This window comes from Schizophyllum commune (assembly GCF_000143185.2).
Source record: "Schizophyllum commune H4-8 unplaced genomic scaffold SCHCOscaffold_2, whole genome shotgun sequence".
Classification (NCBI taxonomy): domain Eukaryota; kingdom Fungi; phylum Basidiomycota; class Agaricomycetes; order Agaricales; family Schizophyllaceae; genus Schizophyllum; species Schizophyllum commune.
In genome coordinates this window covers 3504503-3524464 of record NW_026089539.1, presented here as the reverse complement: position 1 = coordinate 3524464, position 19962 = coordinate 3504503, and the positions used below count along the sequence as shown (strand labels likewise).

The 19962-nt window shown below is 56.0% G+C and overlaps 8 protein-coding genes and 1 non-coding gene across 9 annotated transcripts; 6 read left to right on the top strand and 3 right to left on the bottom strand.

Annotated features, from left to right (window-relative positions):
* The first annotated feature begins 21 nt into the window (after positions 1 to 21).
* On the top strand, positions 22 to 1131 carry SCHCODRAFT_02613246 (YjgF-like protein). Its single transcript, XM_003036993.2, has 5 exons — positions 22 to 282; positions 359 to 561; positions 686 to 828; positions 881 to 941; positions 991 to 1131. Exons 1-4 carry the CDS (start codon positions 225 to 227, stop codon positions 885 to 887), a joined length of 411 nt encoding a protein of 136 aa, XP_003037039.1. The 5' UTR covers positions 22 to 224; the 3' UTR covers positions 888 to 941; positions 991 to 1131.
* Positions 1082 to 1180, bottom strand: SCHCODRAFT_t32. Its single transcript has one exon. It is a non-coding gene; the product is annotated as a tRNA-Lys (tRNA).
* Positions 1181 to 1287: 107 nt separating this feature from the next.
* SCHCODRAFT_01193621 (uncharacterized protein) lies at positions 1288 to 2746 on the top strand. The gene is made up of 7 exons (XM_003036994.2): positions 1288 to 1429; positions 1478 to 1497; positions 1548 to 1595; positions 1648 to 1898; positions 1948 to 1968; positions 2094 to 2440; positions 2502 to 2746. Exons 1-7 carry the CDS (start codon positions 1304 to 1306, stop codon positions 2532 to 2534), a joined length of 846 nt encoding a protein of 281 aa, XP_003037040.1. The 5' UTR covers positions 1288 to 1303; the 3' UTR covers positions 2535 to 2746.
* A 45-nt stretch (positions 2747 to 2791) lies between these two features.
* On the bottom strand, positions 2792 to 9163 carry SCHCODRAFT_02174616 (uncharacterized protein). The gene is made up of 19 exons (XM_050341976.1): positions 8943 to 9163; positions 8747 to 8893; positions 8618 to 8698; positions 8440 to 8568; positions 7748 to 8392; positions 7483 to 7698; positions 6999 to 7433; positions 6633 to 6942; positions 5332 to 6581; positions 5053 to 5280; positions 4862 to 5004; positions 4662 to 4814; positions 4411 to 4613; positions 4269 to 4360; positions 4089 to 4219; positions 3825 to 4030; positions 3489 to 3772; positions 3309 to 3433; positions 2792 to 3258 (listed from the first exon to the last, which is right to left on the bottom strand). The coding sequence occupies exons 1-19, from the start codon at positions 9090 to 9092 to the stop codon at positions 2892 to 2894; spliced, it is 5295 nt and encodes a 1764-aa protein (XP_050202492.1). The 5' UTR covers positions 9093 to 9163; the 3' UTR covers positions 2792 to 2891.
* Positions 9164 to 9293: 130 nt separating this feature from the next.
* SCHCODRAFT_02613241 (uncharacterized protein) lies at positions 9294 to 10648 on the bottom strand. The gene has a single exon (XM_003038352.2). The coding sequence runs from the start codon at positions 10192 to 10194 to the stop codon at positions 9508 to 9510; it is 687 nt and encodes a 228-aa protein (XP_003038398.1). The 5' UTR covers positions 10195 to 10648; the 3' UTR covers positions 9294 to 9507.
* SCHCODRAFT_02531154 (uncharacterized protein) lies at positions 10510 to 12446 on the top strand. Its single transcript, XM_003036995.2, has 4 exons — positions 10510 to 11075; positions 11128 to 11290; positions 11343 to 11395; positions 11442 to 12446. Exons 1-4 carry the CDS (start codon positions 10757 to 10759, stop codon positions 12212 to 12214), a joined length of 1308 nt encoding a protein of 435 aa, XP_003037041.1. The 5' UTR covers positions 10510 to 10756; the 3' UTR covers positions 12215 to 12446.
* Positions 12447 to 12513: 67 nt separating this feature from the next.
* Positions 12514 to 16104, top strand: SCHCODRAFT_02613234 (glycoside hydrolase family 2 protein). Its single transcript, XM_050344586.1, has 15 exons — positions 12514 to 12833; positions 12885 to 12915; positions 12963 to 13081; positions 13135 to 13154; positions 13203 to 13388; positions 13480 to 13964; positions 14013 to 14049; positions 14103 to 14221; positions 14271 to 14279; positions 14327 to 14458; positions 14513 to 14740; positions 14791 to 14869; positions 14921 to 15088; positions 15141 to 15695; positions 15743 to 16104. The coding sequence occupies exons 1-15, from the start codon at positions 12678 to 12680 to the stop codon at positions 15999 to 16001; spliced, it is 2583 nt and encodes an 860-aa protein (XP_050202491.1). The 5' UTR covers positions 12514 to 12677; the 3' UTR covers positions 16002 to 16104.
* Positions 16105 to 16204: 100 nt separating this feature from the next.
* On the top strand, positions 16205 to 18191 carry SCHCODRAFT_02531147 (uncharacterized protein). The gene is made up of 3 exons (XM_050343541.1): positions 16205 to 16263; positions 16313 to 16537; positions 16588 to 18191. Exons 2-3 carry the CDS (start codon positions 16313 to 16315, stop codon positions 17953 to 17955), a joined length of 1593 nt encoding a protein of 530 aa, XP_050202490.1. The 5' UTR covers positions 16205 to 16263; the 3' UTR covers positions 17956 to 18191.
* Positions 18192 to 18321: 130 nt separating this feature from the next.
* Positions 18322 to 19915, top strand: SCHCODRAFT_02613230 (Aldo/keto reductase). Its single transcript, XM_050344585.1, has 9 exons — positions 18322 to 18402; positions 18452 to 18488; positions 18538 to 18593; positions 18653 to 18670; positions 18734 to 19096; positions 19149 to 19220; positions 19276 to 19389; positions 19434 to 19548; positions 19600 to 19915. The coding sequence occupies exons 1-9, from the start codon at positions 18367 to 18369 to the stop codon at positions 19635 to 19637; spliced, it is 849 nt and encodes a 282-aa protein (XP_050202489.1). The 5' UTR covers positions 18322 to 18366; the 3' UTR covers positions 19638 to 19915.
* The last annotated feature ends 47 nt before the right edge of the window (positions 19916 to 19962 follow it).

The following is a 19962-nucleotide window of genomic DNA, read 5'->3' as shown; positions in this document are numbered from 1 at the left end:
ATGCGCGCGTCTGAACAGTGACCCAGAGCAGTCAAGTCATGTCGGCCGCTAACCCTCTCCTTCGTACCGTCGCGTTCGCTGGCTGTCGTCGTTCTCCCTTGCTGTCATCAATTCGTTTGAGATCTTCGACCCGACTAGCTGCCACAACTCGACCAGCATTTGCTCTTCCTCGACTAGCCTTCACTACTTCTCGACTAGCAATTGCTACTTCATTCACACGCAAAATGTCCTCCTCCACCCCCGTCAAGACGCACCCCTCGCTTTCTATCGTGGCCACGCCGAGTGCGTATTCGTGGGCCAGAACACCTCTGGGGATGACTCTAAATCGAATGTGACTGACTTCGAACTCGTTGTGCAGACGCCCCCGCCGCCATCGGGCCGTACGCGCAGGGCGTGAAGGTTGGGATGCTTGTGTTCGCCTCGGGTTGCATCCCCCTCGACCCCGCGACGGGGCAGATTGTTGAGGGCGGGATTGAGGCGCAGGCGCATCAGGCGCTGAAGAACCTGAAGGCGGTCGTGGAGGCGTCGGGCTCGGAGCTCGGGAAGGTGGTGAAGTGCACGGTGAGTCCAGTTCAAGCGTCGTCATTCCTTGGCGACCAGGCGTTATTTCCTGGCGACCAGGCATTCCTACAAAAAATCCCTTTGTGGACGAATGAAGTGCCATAGCTAAACACGCTCTCGCCAGGTCTTCATGAAGAACATGGACGACTTTGCCGCTGTGAACGGTATTTACGCGCGCTTCTTCGGCGAGCATAAGCCTGCGCGGTCTGCCGTTGAGGTTGCTCGTCTTCCGAGGGATGTCTTGGTCGAGATTGAGGCTATTGCGAGGTAGGAATATCACAGTGTGCTCTGTCCGTTATTGTTGCTGACTCTCTTTCAGCCTCTGACTCCCCTCAAGCCTCTAGAGTTGCTGCGAGCATGTGTGAAGTAACCAATGTAAAGTCAGTGTAGTTAGACATCAGTAACCTGATCTGAATGTCGAAGCATCAGGGAGATGAGAGCCTTGATGAGGAGTGCCGTCGCAAGAGAGCAGGATGGCATGTCCAGTAAAGACATGCTTAAAACCGGCAAAAAGAGTAGTAGCCCACCGCGAGGGTCGAACTCGCAGCCTTCAGATAATCTTTCCCGCCCTCTGGACTTCGTAAGAGTCTGACGCTCTATCCGATTGAGCTAGGCGGGCGATGGAAGCACAATAGACTTGCCCTTTATGTCAGCGCCACATGTCAAGCGTCACGCGCTGCTCGTCCTTCAAACATCACACGCCCACCGGGACGGTATTCCGCACCTCTTCCTTCTGACCGTCATGAAGTCCTTCACGAGACGACTCTCCTTCCTCGCACTCGCGGGCTCTGCCCTGGCACACGGAGGACACCATGATAGTCCAGGGCCGGAGAACGGCGAGACGATACAGGAATACGCCCAACGACACGTATGTGCTAGCATGACGCGTGAACTCCGCGTACTCACAATACACTAGATGTCCAAGGAGCACCATATGTAAGCTATGTCGCGTCTGGATAGGTCCAGCCAATCTCAACCCCGCCCAGCGACTCCTTTGACCTCCCCAGTTTCTTCCAGTTGCATGATCTCGACGGGTGCGTGCTATATCCCACTTCCCCACACTGCCATCTCACACCGCACCCCCAGCGACGGCGTCTGGAACCGCGGCGAGATAGAGGCCATCTACGGCGTGCACCACGTCTACTCGCAGAAGAAGTCCAAGGACGACGTCGAGCACCAGAAGAAGGCGGACACCATCGTCGAGACCGTACTGGCGAAGATGGACAAGAACAAGGATGGGGAGATCGCGCTGGAGGAGTTTGTGCTCGTCGGGCTGGACGGGCTGCCGAACTTTGATAACTTGGGCGCGGAGGGGCACCATTACGACGTGGAGAGCGGTGCGCTACGTGTTTGGTTGTGCGGGCGCTTGCTGACGTTGTTTGCTAGAGTTCTTCCTGCATCATGAAGGTGTGTAGCGCTCAAGCTCCCTTGTCATTGTGCGACCGTATTCCATGGCACTTATCAGCAACCTCCAACCTACTTCCTCGTCACCTCCCATACCACCCGCTCCACCACATACTAACAAACCCCAGAGGAATTCCACTCCACGCCCGAGACCCAAACCGACGAGTCCTACGTGCACGCCGAGGACATCGAGCACTTCCGCCACCACGAAGAGATCGAGCGCAAGGAGGCCGAGAAAGAAGCCAAGTACCAGGGCATCTCCGTCGACGAGGCGCTCGCGCAGCACGACCCCGACCAGCAGCCCCCGCCGCCCAAGGTCAACCGCGTGCCGCCGCCCGAGAAGCAGGACCCCGCGGTGCGGTTCGCGAACGCGAAGGGCGAGGCGGACCGGCTGGGCGAGTGGGGCGCGGGCGACGAGGGGTACAAGCCGCCGGTGAACCCGAGCGAGAAGATGAGGAAAAACTTGCCGTATAAGGTGCGTTGGGGTACTGGTGTGTGGTGGGTGTATGGATTATGAGGCTAATATGCAGTTCCAGTACAAGTTCCGTCGCAGCTGGGGCGATTTCTGATGGGCTTGGCAAGTCTCTTGCGCTGGACGCTGCAGCCTGCTCGATGGCAAGGCGGGACGAGGATGACGACGGGGACGTGCTCGGGATTTACGCATACGTTGATGACCTTCCTACTCATGTTGTATGCGCGTTCATTTGGATTGGCCGTGGGGCACATGTCTTATTCCGTGTAAATTATGCTCTGCGAGGTGGGAAAGTGTCCATGTCTAATCACCAAGACCCAAGTGAGGTCAGGTTTGCAGAGAGATGCGATACTAGGCTACATGAAGATGAGTAAACAACGAACAGGGGGTGCAACGAAGCCAAACGCCGCTGGTATATCACCACTACTGACTCCTACTTGACAACAAGTCCGCCTCATTGAGTGCCGTGCCCGTCAAACATATCCTCCATCAGGCTCTTCTGCACAGCCTCCCAGTCGATGGCGCCGTTGCTCGCATAGAGGCTCTCATACGACGCCATCGACACGTTTGAGAAGAAAGGCACCAAGTCGCGCACGCTTTCGATTTGCCGTATGTTGGCGAGGAATGGGCGTCGTAGAGGGCGGGAGGCATTGAAGGATGTGACGCCGGCGGGGCTGAAGAAACCGTTGCCGACGGAACCTGTTGTCGCGGCAGGTAGTGCGCCTGCGATCTCAGCGAGTTGGTCCATCATGGCTTCGGGGAAAGCGTCGTCGGGTCGGTAGACAGCGTCGACGGTGTCCGTGATGAACATCCATTCGTGGCTGGGATGCAGGTCAGCACGATAGTGCCAGCACCGAATGAGAAGACCCACATCTGGAACTCTTCCGTTTGCAAGGTGACGAGCAGATCGAGGCACTTGCAAGCGGCGAGGAGCAATGGTAGGTCGTCCGAACCGTCAGGTGGCAAGTTGAGCATCACTGACTCGAACAACCGGTACTGCGTGGCGAAGTGAGCATTGCGAACGCCATACGCTGTGCACACGTTGACTCACCAACTCGGTTAGCAGTACGGGCCAGAAGCTCGTCAAGTTGTGAGGCGACAGCCTGCACAACAAGACCCGGACGCAGAGGTACACTTCGCTCTGCACTATGGGCGCTGTTACGTTCTTGAGCGTCTCGACGAGCTTCTCCTGTATGGTTGGCAGCTGCGTGATGAAGCCGTTCTTGTCACCACAGAAGAGAGCGAAGGATAGTCGGCGCAGCTGTAGCGAGCGCAACAAGAGCTCGTACTCCTTGTTCGTAAAGATGTTCGCGGATGGTGCGACAGCGAGCTTGGCTGTAAGATGTTGTCAGTGATTGTATGAACCGTGAACGACGATGGAACTCACACAACAGCTCTGGGAACGCCGCCTTGTCTGAGTGGAAGAGCGACTTGACGATAGGCTTCCACTTCTCCGCTGTCTCGACCGAGGAGCTGAAGAAGCGATTGTCGTTGAACAGCTCCACAACCGGTGCGCGCCATAGCTTGAGTGCAGCTGGGATGTGCGACATTTCTTGTATGATCGCGATGATGGGGTCCTCGACTTCCATAGGCCTGGTGCTGTCAATGACTCGTGACCCATCTCCCCTTCGGCCGTACAAGACAAACAGACCTTGCTCTTCCCTTTGTGGCCGGGCTGACGATGTAGTACGTGATATTGTTGCAAGCACTGACGACCTTGTCGTTGTCCAGCAGATACCGGCGAAGGTTAGGAAGAGCGGTCGATGCGAGATATTGAGTGATCTTTCAAAAGAATGAGCGTCTGAAGGCAGGTACGAAGGCGTAGATATACCTCTACAATAAGCTCGTTAGGCGCTGTCACTTTGGTCATCTCATTGTTCAATGAAACTGTGCTAGCATTGGCTTTTTCGTCGATCTTCGCGTCTACTTAAAGTTAGTTATGGGTACCAGTGAGTGGGATACTGAGCGCATACCAGGTCGAGGTGACTCCCTGCCCGCGGTGCCCAAAGTGTCCTTCGTCGATCGCCGTATCCAGGAGCCCGAGTCGTACGAGCGGCCGACGTACATGACATTCGAGTCCAAGAGCTTGCCCAAGCAGTCTTGCAGCTCTTTGCGAACGCGGCGATCTTCCATCGCGGTCGTTTGCGTGAGCTTGTCCGCAAGTACCGTGATACACCTTGTACAGCTCGTCAGAATCGAGTGTCGAACTGAGGAGGATGCATACCTAAGGCCAGGGTAATGTTGAGGCTTGAACTCCTTGGAGCTACCCGTGATGTCCTTGACGAGCTGAACGTAGCGACCCCAAACCTGCAGCACCAGAGGACCTTCTAATCGTTCTAGGTACTGTTCGAGGAACTTGAATAAGACAGCGTCGGTACTAGGATTCATGAGCAAGCATGTCCGTTAGGATGGGAGAGCACTCACACCGCAGGGTTGCTCGCGGCTCTCCTTGCTTTGTCCGAAGCCATCGTGACGCGCGTAGCTATGCTATCGCAGATCATAGACACTACATTCTGTGCGCTAGTAAACAGGACGTCGACGAGCTCCATCGTGGGATCATCCGTTTCCTGAGCAGATGTTAGCCTCAGACGATGACAACACGGTCCTCAACTCACTCGTTCCCGCATCCAGCATTCGACAATCGACTCGAAGACCTCAACAGGGTAAACGCGGTACAGATGCTCTAGCACGCGTCGACAACGTAATCTTGTGCGAGTGTAGATGAGGGAGAGCGAGTCATCTGTCGACGATGGATGCTCAGGTTGCGACCAGACGAAGTTTGACCACAACTGATGAAGAACGCGAACTGCCTCGCGAAGGGCACGGTAGCCAGGTGATTGCGTCTGGATTATGCATGAGCGGGGGAACATGGGAGCGAACATTGATATACTGACCGTGAGCTGCTCGTCTGCACCAGCGTTCGCTGAATCCGAGCTGAAGACGCCAGAGACATAACCCAGAAGACCGCCGCCACTCTCCTGTGTCGGCTTCTCCGGCGACATCCCATCGTCCTCTGCTGAGTTGGGTTCCGACATGTAGGCCAAGCTCAGGAGCACCAAGCGCTCCAGTCCGTTCAGCAGCATGACGATTTCGGCGTCCGTCGACGAAGACAAGGCGTCAAAGGCGAAGTTCTTTCCCCTCGCAGCAGCATCCAGAACGTCGCGTATAGATCCGCTGAGTTGTCGGCACAGGCATTCGTTCAAAGGGTTGACGACAACTTGCAGCGCCGGCTGAAAAGCCGGCACCGCCATCAAGATGAAGTCGAGCCAATGCTGGAGGATAGGGCGATTGCTTGGCATGCTAATGCCGTCAACTAGCGTTTGGATGAACAGCGGGTTGACGGAATAGGCCGCGGTTTCCTCAGACTCCGTATGGCTCATCGCAGACATGCTTGCGTTGTAGTCCGTTCCGCGGCTGTGACCTTGTACTATCGATGGCGCTTTTCTAGGTTGCACGGGAGTGATTGCTGCAGAAACCAACGAATGAAGAAGATGCAATAGTTTGTTTTGCAAGTCGAGCCGGGAGGCATGCACGCAGAAGAACAACTTTCCAATGACGGCGGCCTCGACCACGCCAACAAACAAGGGGTCGATATCGCCTCTGGAAATGATGCCTTGTAGGAGATCCACGGCGGTCGACTGTATGGCAACGTTGAAGGTCTGCATCGATGGTATGAGGGACTTCTTGGGCTCCGCTTGCAATAGTCGCAGGAAGTTCTCGATAAGCACATCAGCGTACGAGGTATCCGCGTCACCCCCGCTCTTCTCCAGTCTTGCAATCAAGTCCGCATTAGGCGTACGCCTGACCGGCGTCGTCCGCACCGTCTTCGCGAAGCCTTGGCCTCCGAAGCGCATGACGCCGAGCAGGAGGTCGAGGAGATGCTGGATGTACCGCTGGTCGAAGGGCCGCTCGTACATGAAGCTTTGCAGCTCCTTTCCGTGGATCTTCGTCAGCGACGGGCTGCGACGGATGCCTGGGTCCAGAATATCGAACAGTATGGGATCGAGTACGCGCAGATACGACTTGAGGCTACAGCGCATCCACGTCTCGCCGATTCGCCGAAGGGAGGGGTCGTCGCTTTTGAGCGTCTCGAGGACGATCATCATGGGCACCTTGAAGCGGAATCCGGGTAGCAGGGAGTCGTCTATGCCATATTGTTAGAAAGAAAAGTGCTAGTACGGCATATACAACTTACCAGTCAAGCGCCATAGTATTCCGAAGGCTTCGTACGCCTCCTGCACATTCCTGTTTTGAGGCGAAGTCATCGTTTGCGCGATGATGGACTCGATGTGCGACCCAGGCGCGATCTCGTCGAGCGCCCAGATGAGGCTGACAGTCCGAACATGGTAAACCGCGCAATCGTTTCGCAGGTAGCGCAGCAGCTTCGACATCAGCTTGAACATGACTGGGCGCGAGTCGATGTTGATAGTGGGCTCCAATGTCTGCGCATGGCACAGCGACGCAATCAGGGTGACCGTCCGGTCGACTATGGTGAAGTTCGCTGACTGTAAGGAAGGTTAGTCGAGGTGCAGGGCATCGCAGGGTAGACCTAATGTCCCACCTCTTGCTCGAGGACGTGCAAGGCCACAGAAAGCCATTCGCCCGGGTTCCACGAAACCTTTGTCGGCCCAGAGAGGAACTCGAGGAGCTCGTCCAACATGAGCAGCATCCGCGAATATACCTCACGCGCCACCTCCGACGACGCCGATTTGGCCAAGTGCTCAGTCAGTGCCGTGAAGCTACCGAACACCGATGCGAACGGTGAGATGAACTCTGCTAATGTTTCGGGAACAGTGAACGCCGCTTGGGTGCCGTAGAAGGTGCATGCGTAGGTATATGGGCGTTCCGTAACGCTCGCTTCTTGCATAGTGTCGCCTAACTCAGGCCGGCTCAACAAGGAATTATGCGCAATATGCTGCATCATTTCTTCAAGGAGAAGCATTGCTTCGCGTACTGCCGGGGACGACGCCTTGCTGTGGTGCTCTTGCAGGTGTATCTGTAGCATCGTTAGCGCGACTTTTGGCCGACATATAAATCCGGCGTACATGTATAACGTCGACGATCGCGGCAAAGAAAATCGGCAAATGAATTCTTTGCATCTCCTCGTCCTGCGCGAACGACTTCAGGACGAAGACGGTGAGTTGAATGGCCTCAGTTTTCTTGCCGTCCCCGATTATCTCGGACGTGATGCTACCCAGTAGTTGCTTGCACAGAATCTGAGGCTCGACAGCCTCGTACAGCGTGCTTGCTGTCATGGCAATCTAAGGACGGCGTCAGCAAGCATTCCCAGAAACTGAACTGCATACTCACGTCACTCGACGGGTCGTGCGAGGCTTGCATCAACCGCTTCAGGTCCAGAAGAGCATCGTAGACGAGCGTCTCCGTAAGCGGCGCGCCGACCTCCCATTTGTCCAAGAGCGAGATGAAAATCTTGAATGGGCGTGACTCTGGGTATTCGCCAGAGGGCGCATCCATATCTTCTTTCAGCGTCTGTCGCAACAGCCCAAGCGCATGCTCCTTGTAGTGTGCAATCTGCGTCTCACTCTTCTCGTCCGAACCCAGAAGCCACGTATACAGCCTTCGGTTCAGAGCAAGGTCCCGACGCAGGACTACGGATACGGCCGCGCGCATGAGGATCGCTCGGTCTGCGGGCTGCGCGCGCGTAACGGCGACAGAGTCAATCTTCATGGACTGTAGCAGCAGGTCGAGGGCACCGCGGCGGACGAGGAGGTTGTCGTCTTCCAGCGCAGCGGCGAAAGCGCGAATCATCAGCCCTATATCACGACCAACGACGTGTGTCATGTCTTCCTGGGTATCGAATTTAGGGAGGCGGCGTGCGAGGAAGTTGAGAGACGTCCCGCGGGATGCGGGAGACGTGAGCATGACGAGCCATATGTTCTGAAAGAAGAATGAGGGGGAGACGGTCCCGGAGAGGCGATCAAGAAGGCTGATGACCTGCAAGACGTAAGTTCAGTGAGACGGATATGCGAGTATGGACGCACCTTCTCGAAGAACTCGCCTGTCTCCTCTTCCAAGCCAGGGAGGAGGGCTAAGATGAAGGATTTCGTGACGGGGCGAAGCGCGCCTTGAAGGGGGAGATAATGCACATCATAGAGGTTCAATAGTGTGGGCTACGCGATGATTAGCGGATGAATATAGGAGCAGGACTAGGCGCTTTACCTTGACTGAAGTTGCGGCGTATTCGAAGAAGGGGAACAAGCCCATGGACCAGAGAGGTAGATCGCGCCTCAGACCTTCAGACTGGGCATTCATTCAGTACGCTGCTTGCAGTATCTCCCTAGCACTCACTCCTAATACAGCCAGTATATGCGAATACACGTCCAGCGCGCGTTGGTGTACACCATTTGGGAGGGCGGGATTCAAACATTGCGCCAGACGCTTCGCCACGATCACCTTGCGGGGGATCTCCTTGAACTGGTTGTACGTTTGGAAGGTCTACGTATCCAGTTGGTCATCGTTCATGACAAAGGGTATAGCGACGCACCTTGAGCAGTTGCTTCAAGAACGCAATGCAGTCTGCCCACTCGTGCACATTATCGAATGAGTTCAGGCACTTGTCGACCTGCTGTGTGTACTTCTTGTACTTCGGGTCCGTCGCGAACGCCTGCTGCGCGACAACTGGGGTGAAGGGCATATTATTTGTGTGGACGCATTCGAGGATATGGATAGCGCTCGTCAGCACGCGGATGGGAATAATCAGTGTCAGGAGAAGACGGACCGCGCTCAGTCGTTCGCGCGGTCACCCACGCGGACCGCGTGCTGGCAGCGCCGGAGCCCGCGCCCACGACTTCCGAGAGCGTTGGGCCGGCTGACATGGAGGGAGGAGACAAGGAGGCCGCCATCGTCCGGCTCGGTGGCGACGCGCTGCGCTGTCTATGCCACGTGCGATGACTGTATTGTACAGGGACAGCCTTTACAGTCAAACTGCCAACTGGTGCGGGCGCGTATGTCTAGTTCTATGATCGCAGCAACCCGGCAGTACAGCGCAAGTGCAGTACAAGTATCGCAATGAGTCCGTGCAAAGTTCACGCAAGTATTATGTCCGTCCGTCAAACGAGCAGCTCACTCTCCCAAGAACCATCCCTAGACCTCCAGAACCGCGTTCTCCGAGTCGAAGGCCATTCCTCCATCTCCAGGACCTCGACCTCAGCGGGGTCAATGACCACCAAGCCCATGTTAGACTGCGCAGCGTGTTCTTCAACCTCCGAGCTATCCTCCAAACTGCTCGCCTCCTCCGCGGGGATCGACGAGCCAGGGAGGCGACGAGAGGCGAAGGACTTCCGCTGCCTTGCGTCCAGGCTGTGGTAGACCTCCTCTCTGAGCTTTTCCCAGTCAAATTCTTCGTCGGCCAGCGCCCGCAGACCACTGTTCGCCTCGGGTCGACGTATAGCGAACGCATAGTGCGGATATAGCGTGTCTTGGGGTGTGGGAAGGATTGCAACTGTCCCGGCGATATGATACTGCTCTCCTGCATCGGGGAGGTGCCAGCTGAGTCGAATTCTGGGGTGCGCCAGCAGATGTGCGAGCTTCGGGGTCCGCATGTCGACTGGAGCGACCAAGACAGGGTGCGAGGGATAAGTTGCGGCAGAGACGAAGGAATGGAAGAAGAAAGAGCGAATGTACGGCCTGCTGGGGTCCGAGGCATCTAAGGAGGAGAGCTGCAGCATCCTGTTCGCCACGCTGGGAGATTTGCTGAGCGTATGGGCGATCGAGGTCTTCCACTGGGGTGCCTCCATGGTGGCGAGGTCGGATGCTCTCTGCTCTATCACCCCCTGCCCCGTACTATGGCCAACTACTCACGGCGTCGTGGTAGGGGGTTGTAGGTAAAGACAGACCAGGATTCGATGAATCGCCAGGATTTCATATAGCGCTAGCGCCGGTTAGTGTGCGCCTCGCCATAGATAAGTACCAACCAGTGACCCCAGCCACGGCGAAGACACAGACATCGAACAGAGTTGTCGCCCCAGAGTCCGAGATAGGCCCTTGAGCGGAGGGGAACGCATTCCAGCGACATGTCGGTGAACAAATGTGGTTTGGTGCCAACCAGCAACGTTGACCTCGTACTTTTCGGCTTCTACCAGTTTACTCGGTTTCCAACCGCTTTTCCGTTCCAGGATGCCGAAGTCTGGCAGGAGAAGAGAACATATGGCGTCTGTTACAGATCTAGAGCTGTCGTAGCTTGAATAAGCACAGAATGGGCCAAGGAAAAGTCCGAAATCGAATGAACGGAAGCCACATCTCCGCTTCCTCGAATTCCCGCGAGCTGTCAGCACCGCTCACAACTTGCCTCTGCACATCATGGACGCCCCGACAATTTCCACGCTCCGTGAGGAGCAGACGCCTCCGCCCCCAACCCCGTCGTCAGGAGCGTCGCGCGGGGGTCCCACCCGCATTAGGCTGCTCATGAAGGACGAGGGCGCACCCGAAGTGAAAAAGGAACAGGGCAGCGACGTGGAGGACGAAGAGGAGGACCAAATGATAGATGAACTTGCGGACGACGACGAGCCCATGGCACCCGTTCCGGCGGCGGCGTCTGCTTCGGCCAAGCGCAAGGCGCCAGCCAAACCTAAGGCGCCACGGAAGGATACTAGCAAGGAAAAGATTGTCATTCCGCCAGGTGTGTACTCCATGAGCCTTCGCGTCGCAGACTGACCTGATAATTGCTGCAGTTCCTCAACCTATCGAACCTCCTGTCGTTCAGACCCCTCCAGTGGAAGTCCCTCCCCCAATTCCCATGCACGAGTCCCCACCCAAAACTGTCCCCGCCAAACGCAAGCCTGCTGCCAAGAAGCCGGCTGCAGCGAATGGGAAGACCAAGGCAAAGCGAGCCAGGTACGTCGACCTTTGCCCGATTCGACAAGACCAACCGCTTATTCTTCCAAAGGACGTCCAAAGCGGCTTCGCACAGAGGAGACGACACAGACCGCGCAAGCGAAGGTGACTTTACTGCAACCCTTCTTGCTCTTACGCTGACATGCTTTAGCTGGGTATACCGCAACCGCCGCCTCCTCTCCCGGGAACACCATGTACTCTGGCCACACTCCCGAACCCGACTATGTCCCCACGCTGAGCCACCCCCACACCATGTCCGCGCCGCCTCAGCCGATACCCCACCAGCATCCGATCCACCCGCCAGTACCACCCGAGACCGTCGAACCTTTGGGCCCCATACCCATATATCCACTCCCTACCAAGCCGTTCCCCGTCATGCCCCCGCCAAAGATGGGCTCTGGCTTCGCGCCCGTCATTCCTCTGGACAAGACGTCACGCAAGGTGCGCCACTGGCGTATCGCTCAACGCGAGATCAAAGGCATTGCGGGAGGGCGCTGGTTCGCACGAGCTTGGACCGGCGAGAAGCGATCCGAGCTCGCAGACAAGCCCGCGCCAGCTGCAGGCTCTGCGTCCGTATCTGCAGCGCAGACTCGCGCCGGGTCTCAGGCGCGCGGAGCTGGGGCCTCGCTGTCGCGTTCTAGCACCAGCGCGTCTGCGCCACTTCCCATGCCTATGCCTATGCACCTTCCCGTGCCCGGGTTCATGGCGACAATCCCCGCGACCTCGTTGGCTGCATCGGTGTCTACGTCTGTCTCGCGCTCGTCGTCGGCAGTTCCCGAGGGCTCTGCATCGACGTCTACGGCGCTGACCATGACACGGCAGCCGTCGAAGATGCGTATCGCGCAGATGGCGCCTGGGTCGGAGCGGAGCCCCTCTTCGTCGGTGCCTCCCCCGGATCAAGATGCGGAGATGACTGCAGCGTAAATGCCGAATATGTCTTCTCGTCGCTCTCCCACACATCCTGCACTCTTTCACCGAAATTCAACTTGCCGTCCCTTCCTTTGCTTCCGGTCAACCACTTACTTTGTGCGCCATACAAGGTCCGAGATGCGCCAGTACGGTCTCTCCCTTCTCTCATGTACCACTGGGACATATACCGACGTTTGTATGCGCTTCCGTAGCTGATCTATACGAACCCATGTTGTCTTGTCTGTCACTTGCGCGAGTGTTAGGCGTATGGGGACGCCTAAGAGAGGGCCGACGCCTTATTCGTCGACTACCCAATTGGGGTTCTACGAAGCTGCCATCTGACCTTGACTGTACCCAGCCCGGAGGATTATCGGCCCAACATCGCGCACTCACTCTCGCCCTCAGAACTCGACGCGCCCATCCCAGCCGACTATATAACCAACCAAGTCGCGTTTCTCCGGGGTTGCTTCATACCACCATGAGCAAAGCATCGATCACTCGCCCCCTCACCGACTGGTCCTTTACGCAGGTTGGCGGTGGAGAGGGAACGAAGGACGGAGAATGGTTGCAATGCTCGCAGTTTCCAACGACGGTTCATGTAGAGCTACTCAAGCTCAAGCGTATCCCGGATCCTGTGAGTGCTTGCAGTATATCGCACGATCAAAAACTTATCGGGCTGCGTCAGTTCCTTGGATTGCATGAATGGGACGTGCAATGTCGGTATAAAGTCACAGTATCAAAGGTCTGTACTCAACGATTATAGGGATCGGCGAGACGCAATGGTCATTCAAGACCAACTTCTCGGTCTCCAAAGACGAGTTATCCCCGTCCAACGTAGACTTGGTCTTCGATGGGCTTGATACCTTCGTGAACGTCTCCTTGGTATGCTAAACTCATCTATCACCATCTCGAACGCATGCTCATGCATTAGCCAGAACGGAGAGCACATTCTAAAGTAAGTCGCCTTCGTTCTGCGCGCTTCTTATCTCTGACTGAGATTCAGAGCGAACAACCAATTCCTATCTCACCGAGTTCCCGTCAAGTCGCTGCTGAAGCAGGGCGATAATGAGCTCGTCCTCACTTTTGACAGCGCATTTGTCCATGGGCGTGAGCTCGAGAAGAAGCACGGCAAGCTCGGTCTTTGGAATGGCGACTCCAGCCGCCTGCATGTCCGCAAGGCGCAATACAAGTACGTGCACGCCCTGCCATCACTTATCAACCCCCGGATATCCCTCCTTTCTATCGTGTCGCTGTCTATGACGCTGACATTGTTGTGGCAGCTATGGCTGGGACTGGGGTCCAGTTCTCATGACTGTCGGTCCATGGAAGCCCATCAGCATCCATACCTACGAAGCTCGCATCGCCGACCTCGACATCCGATCCCGAGTCGAGCAGGACTTCTCCGTGAAGATGCCTGTATCATTCACAGTCGCCAACTTCACCTTTCCTCTCACCGCGAAGATCGCCTTGAAGGACCCGTCTGGCAAGATCGTCTCCTGGGCGAACCTCCCTGTGCAGTCTGAAACCCGCCAGGCCGACTTGTCATTCGCAGCGGGCAAGCTGGAGCTGTGGTATCCGGTGGGATATGGCGCGCAGCCGCTGTACACCTTCGAACTACAGCTTCTGGACGAGAACAACGACGTGCTGGATAGCAAGGAGCAGCGCGTCGCTTTCCGCCGCGTCCAGGTCGTGCAGGAGAAGCTCGTGGACCAGCCAGGGTTGACGTTCTTGTTCGAGATCAACAACATACGGATATTCTGTGGAGGTGCGTGCAAAGTAGTTTGCTATATCGACTCGCGCTCACAATTGTCAGGCTCCAATTGGATCCCTGCCGATTCCTTCCTGACGACGTACGTTGGTCCTTTGCCTTTCGCCAAGCTATAAACCAGTCAACATTAATCAGGATCACGCCCGATCGCTACAAGGCATGGTTGAAGCTGCTCATTGAAGGCAATCAGAATATGATTCGAGTATGGGGCGGCGGTGTCTACGAGGCAGACGTCTTCTATGACACATGCGATGGTCAGTACCATCGTTCCTTCTGTACTTTTCTGTTTTGACACGGCCGCAGAGCTTGGCAGTAAGCTTCTTCTCAGCTCAGAAATGCCCTCGTCTCACTCGTGCCAGTCCTCGTGTGGCAGGACTTTATGTTCGGTTGCGGCCAGTACCCCGCTTATGACTCTTTCCTCGACTCTGTGCAAGAGGAAGCAGAACAGAACGTCAAGCGGCTTCGTCACCACCCATCCCTCGTCATCTTCGGTACGCAGTCCACCGTCTTTCCTGTCTTTCATTTCTGACGCAGCAATCACATAGCTGGCAACAACGAAGACTACCAAATTGCCGAGTCGATGAAGCTCGACCTCGACTACTCGGACGAAACGTCAGACTTCCGCGAGACCAACTTCCCGGCACGCTATATCTACGAGCGCACATTGCCCTCGGTTGTAGAAAGGCTGTCGGACGTCTACTACCATCGATCTTCGCCTTACAGTGGACAGGGCAAGCCTACGACGGACAAGACGCTCGGTGATCTGCACCAGTGTAAGTCGACAAGCGTTCGTCTCGCGTCGCGTATATCAACTACTTCTCAGGGAACGTCTGGCACGGCACCCAGGAGCCCTGGCACAACTGGGACATCCTCGCTGGTCGCTTCGTGTCTGAGTTTGGCATGTAAGCAGCACACTTCAGCAGAGAAGACCCTCTTGTTAACGTGCACTGTAGGGAGGGATATCCGAACATTCGCACCGTGGACTATTGGCTTGGTGGGGACGTGTCGGAGCGTCACCCTCAGTCCAGAGTCGTCGCCAACCACAATAAGGCGGACGGCTACGAGCGCCGACTGGAGCTCTACCTGGTTGAGAACTTCAAGCATGCGTTCGATATGGACAGGTAGCACCAAAATTCCTCTCCAGAGTATGTCGCTGACGCGTACTGTTCACAGCTACGTCTACTACACTCAGATCATGCAGGCTGAGACGCTTGCGTCCGCGTACCGGCTGTGGAGGCGCAACTGGAAAGGCCCCGGTCGCCAGTACACTTCCGGCGCGCTCGTCTGGCAAATCAACGACTGCTGGCCGACCTGCTCCTGGGCCATCGTCGACTACTTCCTCCGTCCCAAGCCCGCCTACTTCACCATCGCCCGCGAGCTCCGCCCCTTCACCGTCGGCATGACCCGCAAGGAAGTTACCGCCTACAAGGACGACACGTCCGCCGCCTTCCTCACCATCACCACTGTCCTCGAGATCTGGGGCACCAACAGCACGTTGACGGAGCGGAAGGCTACGCTGGAAGTGCAAGAGTTCGACCTACAGAGCGACTGGACGGAGAAGTGGGAGAAGGAAGTAGTGCTGGCGCCCAATGCGAGTACGGAGCTGTACAAGGGCGATGTCAAAGGGCAACCCGTGCGCACTAAGAAGAGCGAGGTGCCGAAGGATATCATCGTGTCGGCGCGCCTTTTGGACGCGGACGGTACGGTTCTTAGCCGTTATGCTAACTGGTAAGGCACTACTGCCCTTCTTGGACTTCAACTCAATATTTGTTCAGGCCCGAGCCGTTCAAGTTCATCAAGTTCCCACCAGTGGAGGCGGTCGGACTGAACATTAGCGTCGCCGAGGACGGAGAGACCGTGTCCCTGTCTGTCAAGAAACCCGTCAAGGGCGTCATTCTCGACGTCGATGGAGACGACGTCAAGTGGAGTGACCAAGCGTTGGACTTGGTACCAGGCGATGCTCAACAAGTGAGAGCCGCGGGGCTGAATAGCAGGAAGATCAAAGCAAGATTCCTTGGTGACGGATCCGCGTAAACCTTCGCTGAGTGTATTTTGGATGTCTCGGAATTAGATTTGTATGATTATATGAGCTTGGACTCGTCTGCGCTTTTGCTTCTTCATGCGACGTTATTCTCGGAGGTAACACCTACCGGAAAAGGAAATGGTGGCAAATTGAGCCACGTGCCTACCGTGACCCAAAGCGCTCGTGTGGCGTGACGCCTCGCGTCAACTGTACACGAGTTTGCCGCGCTCATCAGGCTAAAGGTCGAAAGTTGAGGGCTAGGTCCATCGAGAGGTACATTGCCGACTATGCAGCGGGACCTAAACTGACAGAAATGCACCAGATGTTCGAGATACCAGAGCTCCTGCAAGCTATCTGCCGGGTTGGAGAGCTGCGCCGTCACGACATCTATCAATTCATCCAAGTGTGTCGTTTCTGGCACGATGCCGCCATATCCATGATCTGGGAGGACCTCAGCAGTCTGGTACCTCTCCTTCGCTTGCTGCCCGAGGATGCTTGGCAGCTAGAACAGAGGAAGTTGCGTTTAGGCAGAAGCATGCAAGCTTTCGTTAGTGGGCAAAACATCGAGTTTTGTGCAGTTCACTGAAGTTTTACCAGGTCTTGCGCCGTCCTCTATCTGAGGCGGACTGGGAAAAAGTACCCCAGCGCTCGTGCTTCGTCAGATATCTCACCGTTCGTGAGCTTATGGACAAGCGTATGTTGTCGGAGCAGACGCTGGAGCGTTTACTGCAGAGTCCGCCGCCGTCCGATCTCTTTCCCCACCTTCGATGCCTCAGGTTCGAGGTCGCGATGCCGACAACGCACGACAAACCCTTGCTGGCCATGCTCTTGTCACCGACAATTACCTCATTGATCGTGTCGTCGAGCGATGAGGAGCTCGTCAGTGACTATGAACCCATTGCTCGCCGCTGTCCTGACATCCGGACGCTCATCGTCAATGAGTCATCCATGGACGACATCATGGCTCCTATATCGTCGTTCGACATCGCCAACGCCATCTCAAGATGGTCGGGGCTGCAGACGATCACACTTCGTATTGGCCCATGGCATCCTAGCCTTGTGATGCAGCTCGCGCGCCTGCGCAATCTCTCTGAGCTCACACTCTGGATCCACGAGGATGACGGCGAGAACCCCAACGCCGGCGAGCCTATGTCACTAGACGAGCCTGCCTCGCGCTTCGTGTCCCTCAGGAAGCTGACGCTCGGCGGTGCACCTGTGCGCTGTGCGATTAGCTTCCTAGAACTGCTGGATGGGTCGCCTATCGAAGCTATATCCCTGGCTCCAGTCTTGCTAAAGCACTCCCTCGATAGTTTTCAGCGGCTGCTCAACCTTATGCGGGACCACTGCTCCGCAGACACGATGCGCTCGCTGCAAATCTACTTCGACAAGGAGGATGACGAGGCGCATTGGATACGCACGCCGCTGCAGATGCAGAGCATACGGGCCCTCTCACGCTTCCGTAATATGGAGGTTCTGTGTCTGCAGGCCACCTTCGGCGTCGCTCTGACAGATGCTGACTACGCCGAAGCTGTCGGCTGGTGGTCAAAGCTCACCTCCTTCAATGTCGATACCAGATCGCTGGCATTGATCACTGGCGAAGTTCCCGGCACCCCAGCTACCCTGCAGACGTTGATTCACTTTGCGCGCTCGTGCCCGTCTCTACAGACCCTCGAGCTTCCACTTCACGTGACAGATGTACCGCCGGTGGATCTGGAGCTGTATCGGATGAGGGCACGCAACCATCCTCTTCGATACTTATTTGTTGGCGATTCGCCTATCGCGGAGACGGACAATGCCGCACTACTGCTCAGCAGAATATTCCCCGCATTGGAACCCGCTGACCTGGCATACGACGACGAGCCTGAATGGAGCGAAGGGTGGCGCGATGTCTCTGAGAGCCTCCGTTTGCTCGCTCGGGTTCGAGCATTGGAAGATGCTGATCACAGTACAATGGAGGTAGATTGAGAAGGAAATAACAGCACGTGGATGTCTTGAATACAAGCAGGCGTCCAATGCCAACTTCTCCATCGAGCTACCTTTCATGACTTGTCACTTATTTGCTAACTTTTACACGGTGGTGTGACGGCGAACACGAAACTAAACTTGCCTGTTCTGGACATTCTCCGTTTTGCTTCCGTTCTTCGCGTTTCATACACTGTTTCTTATCATGAATTATACGCCTCGAAGTATGCATAATGTCCGGAAGGAAGTAATACAGCAGTCGCATTTAAGATCTGGTACTCAGGGAGCGTTAGACTCGTTGACTGGTCTACCTTGTTGGCGCGCGGTAAGAGATCCCGCTTCTTCTGAAACACAAAGCCTGCCTTTTTAGGACTTGTCATCGTCAACCACATCCCCTTTTCACTTACATTAATCATGTCGGATCAGCTTAGCTTGCAGTCGAGAATCAAGGTAAACATACTCTTCTTGACCTCGTACATAGCTCTGATGGGCGAGATAGATGCGGGATGGGCGGGGGATCCCGGTAGTTGGGTTCGGTACGCATATGGAGGTTCAGAAGGGGGGTGTACATCTAACGGTACGCAGGAACCTACGAGATGGATGGAAGAGAAGCGTACGAAGCTGTGACCGCCGCACTCGAGGTAGGTGCTCTATCTATGCGGACACGGGACCTGCGCTGACGCAACCGATTCCCCTTTAGACCGGGTACCGCCACATCGTGAGCCTTCCCATGCACCCGGCGCCGGGAGATCATATCTAACGGTCCTCTTCTCCTTGATAGGACTCTGCCGAGTGGTACGAGAACGAGCGCGAGGTCGGCCAGGCTATCCGCGACTTCTGCAAGAAGCACAACGTTCCGCGCGAGGAGATCTTCTACACCTCGAAGCTCAAGCTCAACAACGGGTACGCGGGTGTGAAGGCGGCGATCAAGCGCTCGCTCGATGCGTGCGGACTTGGGTATATCGACTTGTACCTTATCCATGGACCGATAGGCGGCCCGCAGGCGAGGAAGGAGAGCTGGCAGGCTATCTGCGATGTGCAGAAGGAGGACGGGACACTGAAGACGTGTGGGATTAGCACGTACGGCGTCAAGCATATCCGTGAGATGGAGGAGTACGGGCTACCGATGCCTGTCGTGCATCAGGTGATTGTCTCCCGAACAAGCATACTCTGAATCTCCGGCTGATCTGAAGCAGATCGACCTGCACCCGTTCCAGACGAGGCAGGCTATCGTTCACGAGTCGAAGAAGCATGGTATGACTATGGAGGTATGGCTTTATGCCTTGCATGATCGGCTCAAGTAACTCACCTTGGTTCTCGCAGGCTTGGGCTCCGCTCGTTCGCGCTATGCGCTTCGATCACTGGGCGATCAGCAGGGTGGCGAAGAAATACAATAAGTCGCCCGCGCAGGTGCTTTTGCGCTACTCTTTGCAGAAGGTATGCGCCTTCATATACGATTGGACTACTACTGAGTGTACTAGGGCTACGTTCCGCTGCCCAAGACGGTCAGCAAGGAGCGGATGGTGTCCAACGCCGACATCTTCGACTTCGAGTTGTCCGAAATCGAGATGGCGGACTTCGACGGATTGGACGAAGGTGATGGGTAGACCTTCGAGCTCAAAACTTTGACTTACTGTGTTGTTTCAGGCCTGGTCACCGACTGGGACCCGACGACGGTGCCTTAGACTAGGGGCCTACGAGTAAAATCCAGCGTACGCAATCCGTGTTCATTGAGGATACGGAAACCCCAAAATGTAGATCGTACAAAGGCAATGTAAAACAACACAGTCGATCGGGAATGACACCGCGCGCGACGAGTAATCCTCAGCTTCGAAGTACTGTAGTGCTCAAAGGTGCAGCGGGCTGCCCTCGGCTAAAGTGTACTGTGGTTCGCATCATAGGCTCGCCGCGCACGGTGCGCTAGACGAGGCAAGGCCCGCCCAACGTCTCGAGTGCGTGTATCCCCCCAGAAAAGAATAGTATCCCCCAGTAAAAACACAGACGCGGCCC

Bases quoted from the DNA above. Each gene is read 5' to 3' on its own strand.
- SCHCODRAFT_02531147 (XM_050343541.1), top strand. From the start codon at position 16,313: ATGTTCGAGATACCAGAGCTCCTGCAAGCTATCTGCCGGGTTGGAGAG. The intron at 16,538-16,587 runs GTTAGTGGGCAA...AAGTTTTACCAG, and splicing joins GCAGAAGCATGCAAGCTTTC to GTCTTGCGCCGTCCTCTATC.
- SCHCODRAFT_02613234 (XM_050344586.1), top strand. From the start codon at position 12,678: ATGAGCAAAGCATCGATCACTCGCCCCCTCACCGACTGGTCCTTTACG. The intron at 12,834-12,884 runs GTGAGTGCTTGC...GGGCTGCGTCAG, and splicing joins TCAAGCGTATCCCGGATCCT to TTCCTTGGATTGCATGAATG. The intron at 15,696-15,742 runs GTAAGGCACTAC...ATATTTGTTCAG, and splicing joins CTTAGCCGTTATGCTAACTG to GCCCGAGCCGTTCAAGTTCA.
- SCHCODRAFT_02531154 (XM_003036995.2), top strand. From the start codon at position 10,757: ATGGACGCCCCGACAATTTCCACGCTCCGTGAGGAGCAGACGCCTCCG. The intron at 11,291-11,342 runs GTACGTCGACCT...ATTCTTCCAAAG, and splicing joins ACCAAGGCAAAGCGAGCCAG to GACGTCCAAAGCGGCTTCGC. The intron at 11,396-11,441 runs GTGACTTTACTG...GACATGCTTTAG, and splicing joins CACAGACCGCGCAAGCGAAG to CTGGGTATACCGCAACCGCC.
- SCHCODRAFT_02613230 (XM_050344585.1), top strand. From the start codon at position 18,367: ATGTCGGATCAGCTTAGCTTGCAGTCGAGAATCAAG. The intron at 19,390-19,433 runs GTATGCGCCTTC...TGAGTGTACTAG, and splicing joins TGCGCTACTCTTTGCAGAAG to GGCTACGTTCCGCTGCCCAA. The intron at 19,549-19,599 runs GTGATGGGTAGA...GTGTTGTTTCAG, and splicing joins CTTCGACGGATTGGACGAAG to GCCTGGTCACCGACTGGGAC.
- SCHCODRAFT_02174616 (XM_050341976.1), bottom strand. From the start codon at position 9,092: ATGCCCTTCACCCCAGTTGTCGCGCAGCAGGCGTTCGCGACGGACCCG. The intron at 8,894-8,942 runs GTGCGTCGCTAT...CTGGATACGTAG, and splicing joins TCTTGAAGCAACTGCTCAAG to ACCTTCCAAACGTACAACCA. The intron at 3,434-3,488 runs GTGAGTCAACGT...TTCGCCACGCAG, and splicing joins CCGTACTGCTAACCGAGTTG to TACCGGTTGTTCGAGTCAGT.
- SCHCODRAFT_02613246 (XM_003036993.2), top strand. From the start codon at position 225: ATGTCCTCCTCCACCCCCGTCAAGACGCACCCCTCGCTTTCTATCGTG. The intron at 283-358 runs GTGCGTATTCGT...CTCGTTGTGCAG, and splicing joins TTCTATCGTGGCCACGCCGA to ACGCCCCCGCCGCCATCGGG. The intron at 562-685 runs GTGAGTCCAGTT...CGCTCTCGCCAG, and splicing joins GGAAGGTGGTGAAGTGCACG to GTCTTCATGAAGAACATGGA.
- SCHCODRAFT_02613241 (XM_003038352.2), bottom strand. From the start codon at position 10,194: ATGGAGGCACCCCAGTGGAAGACCTCGATCGCCCATACGCTCAGCAAA.
- SCHCODRAFT_01193621 (XM_003036994.2), top strand. From the start codon at position 1,304: ATGAAGTCCTTCACGAGACGACTCTCCTTCCTCGCACTCGCGGGCTCT. The intron at 1,969-2,093 runs GTGTGTAGCGCT...AACAAACCCCAG, and splicing joins GTTCTTCCTGCATCATGAAG to AGGAATTCCACTCCACGCCC. The intron at 2,441-2,501 runs GTGCGTTGGGGT...ATGCAGTTCCAG, and splicing joins GGAAAAACTTGCCGTATAAG to TACAAGTTCCGTCGCAGCTG.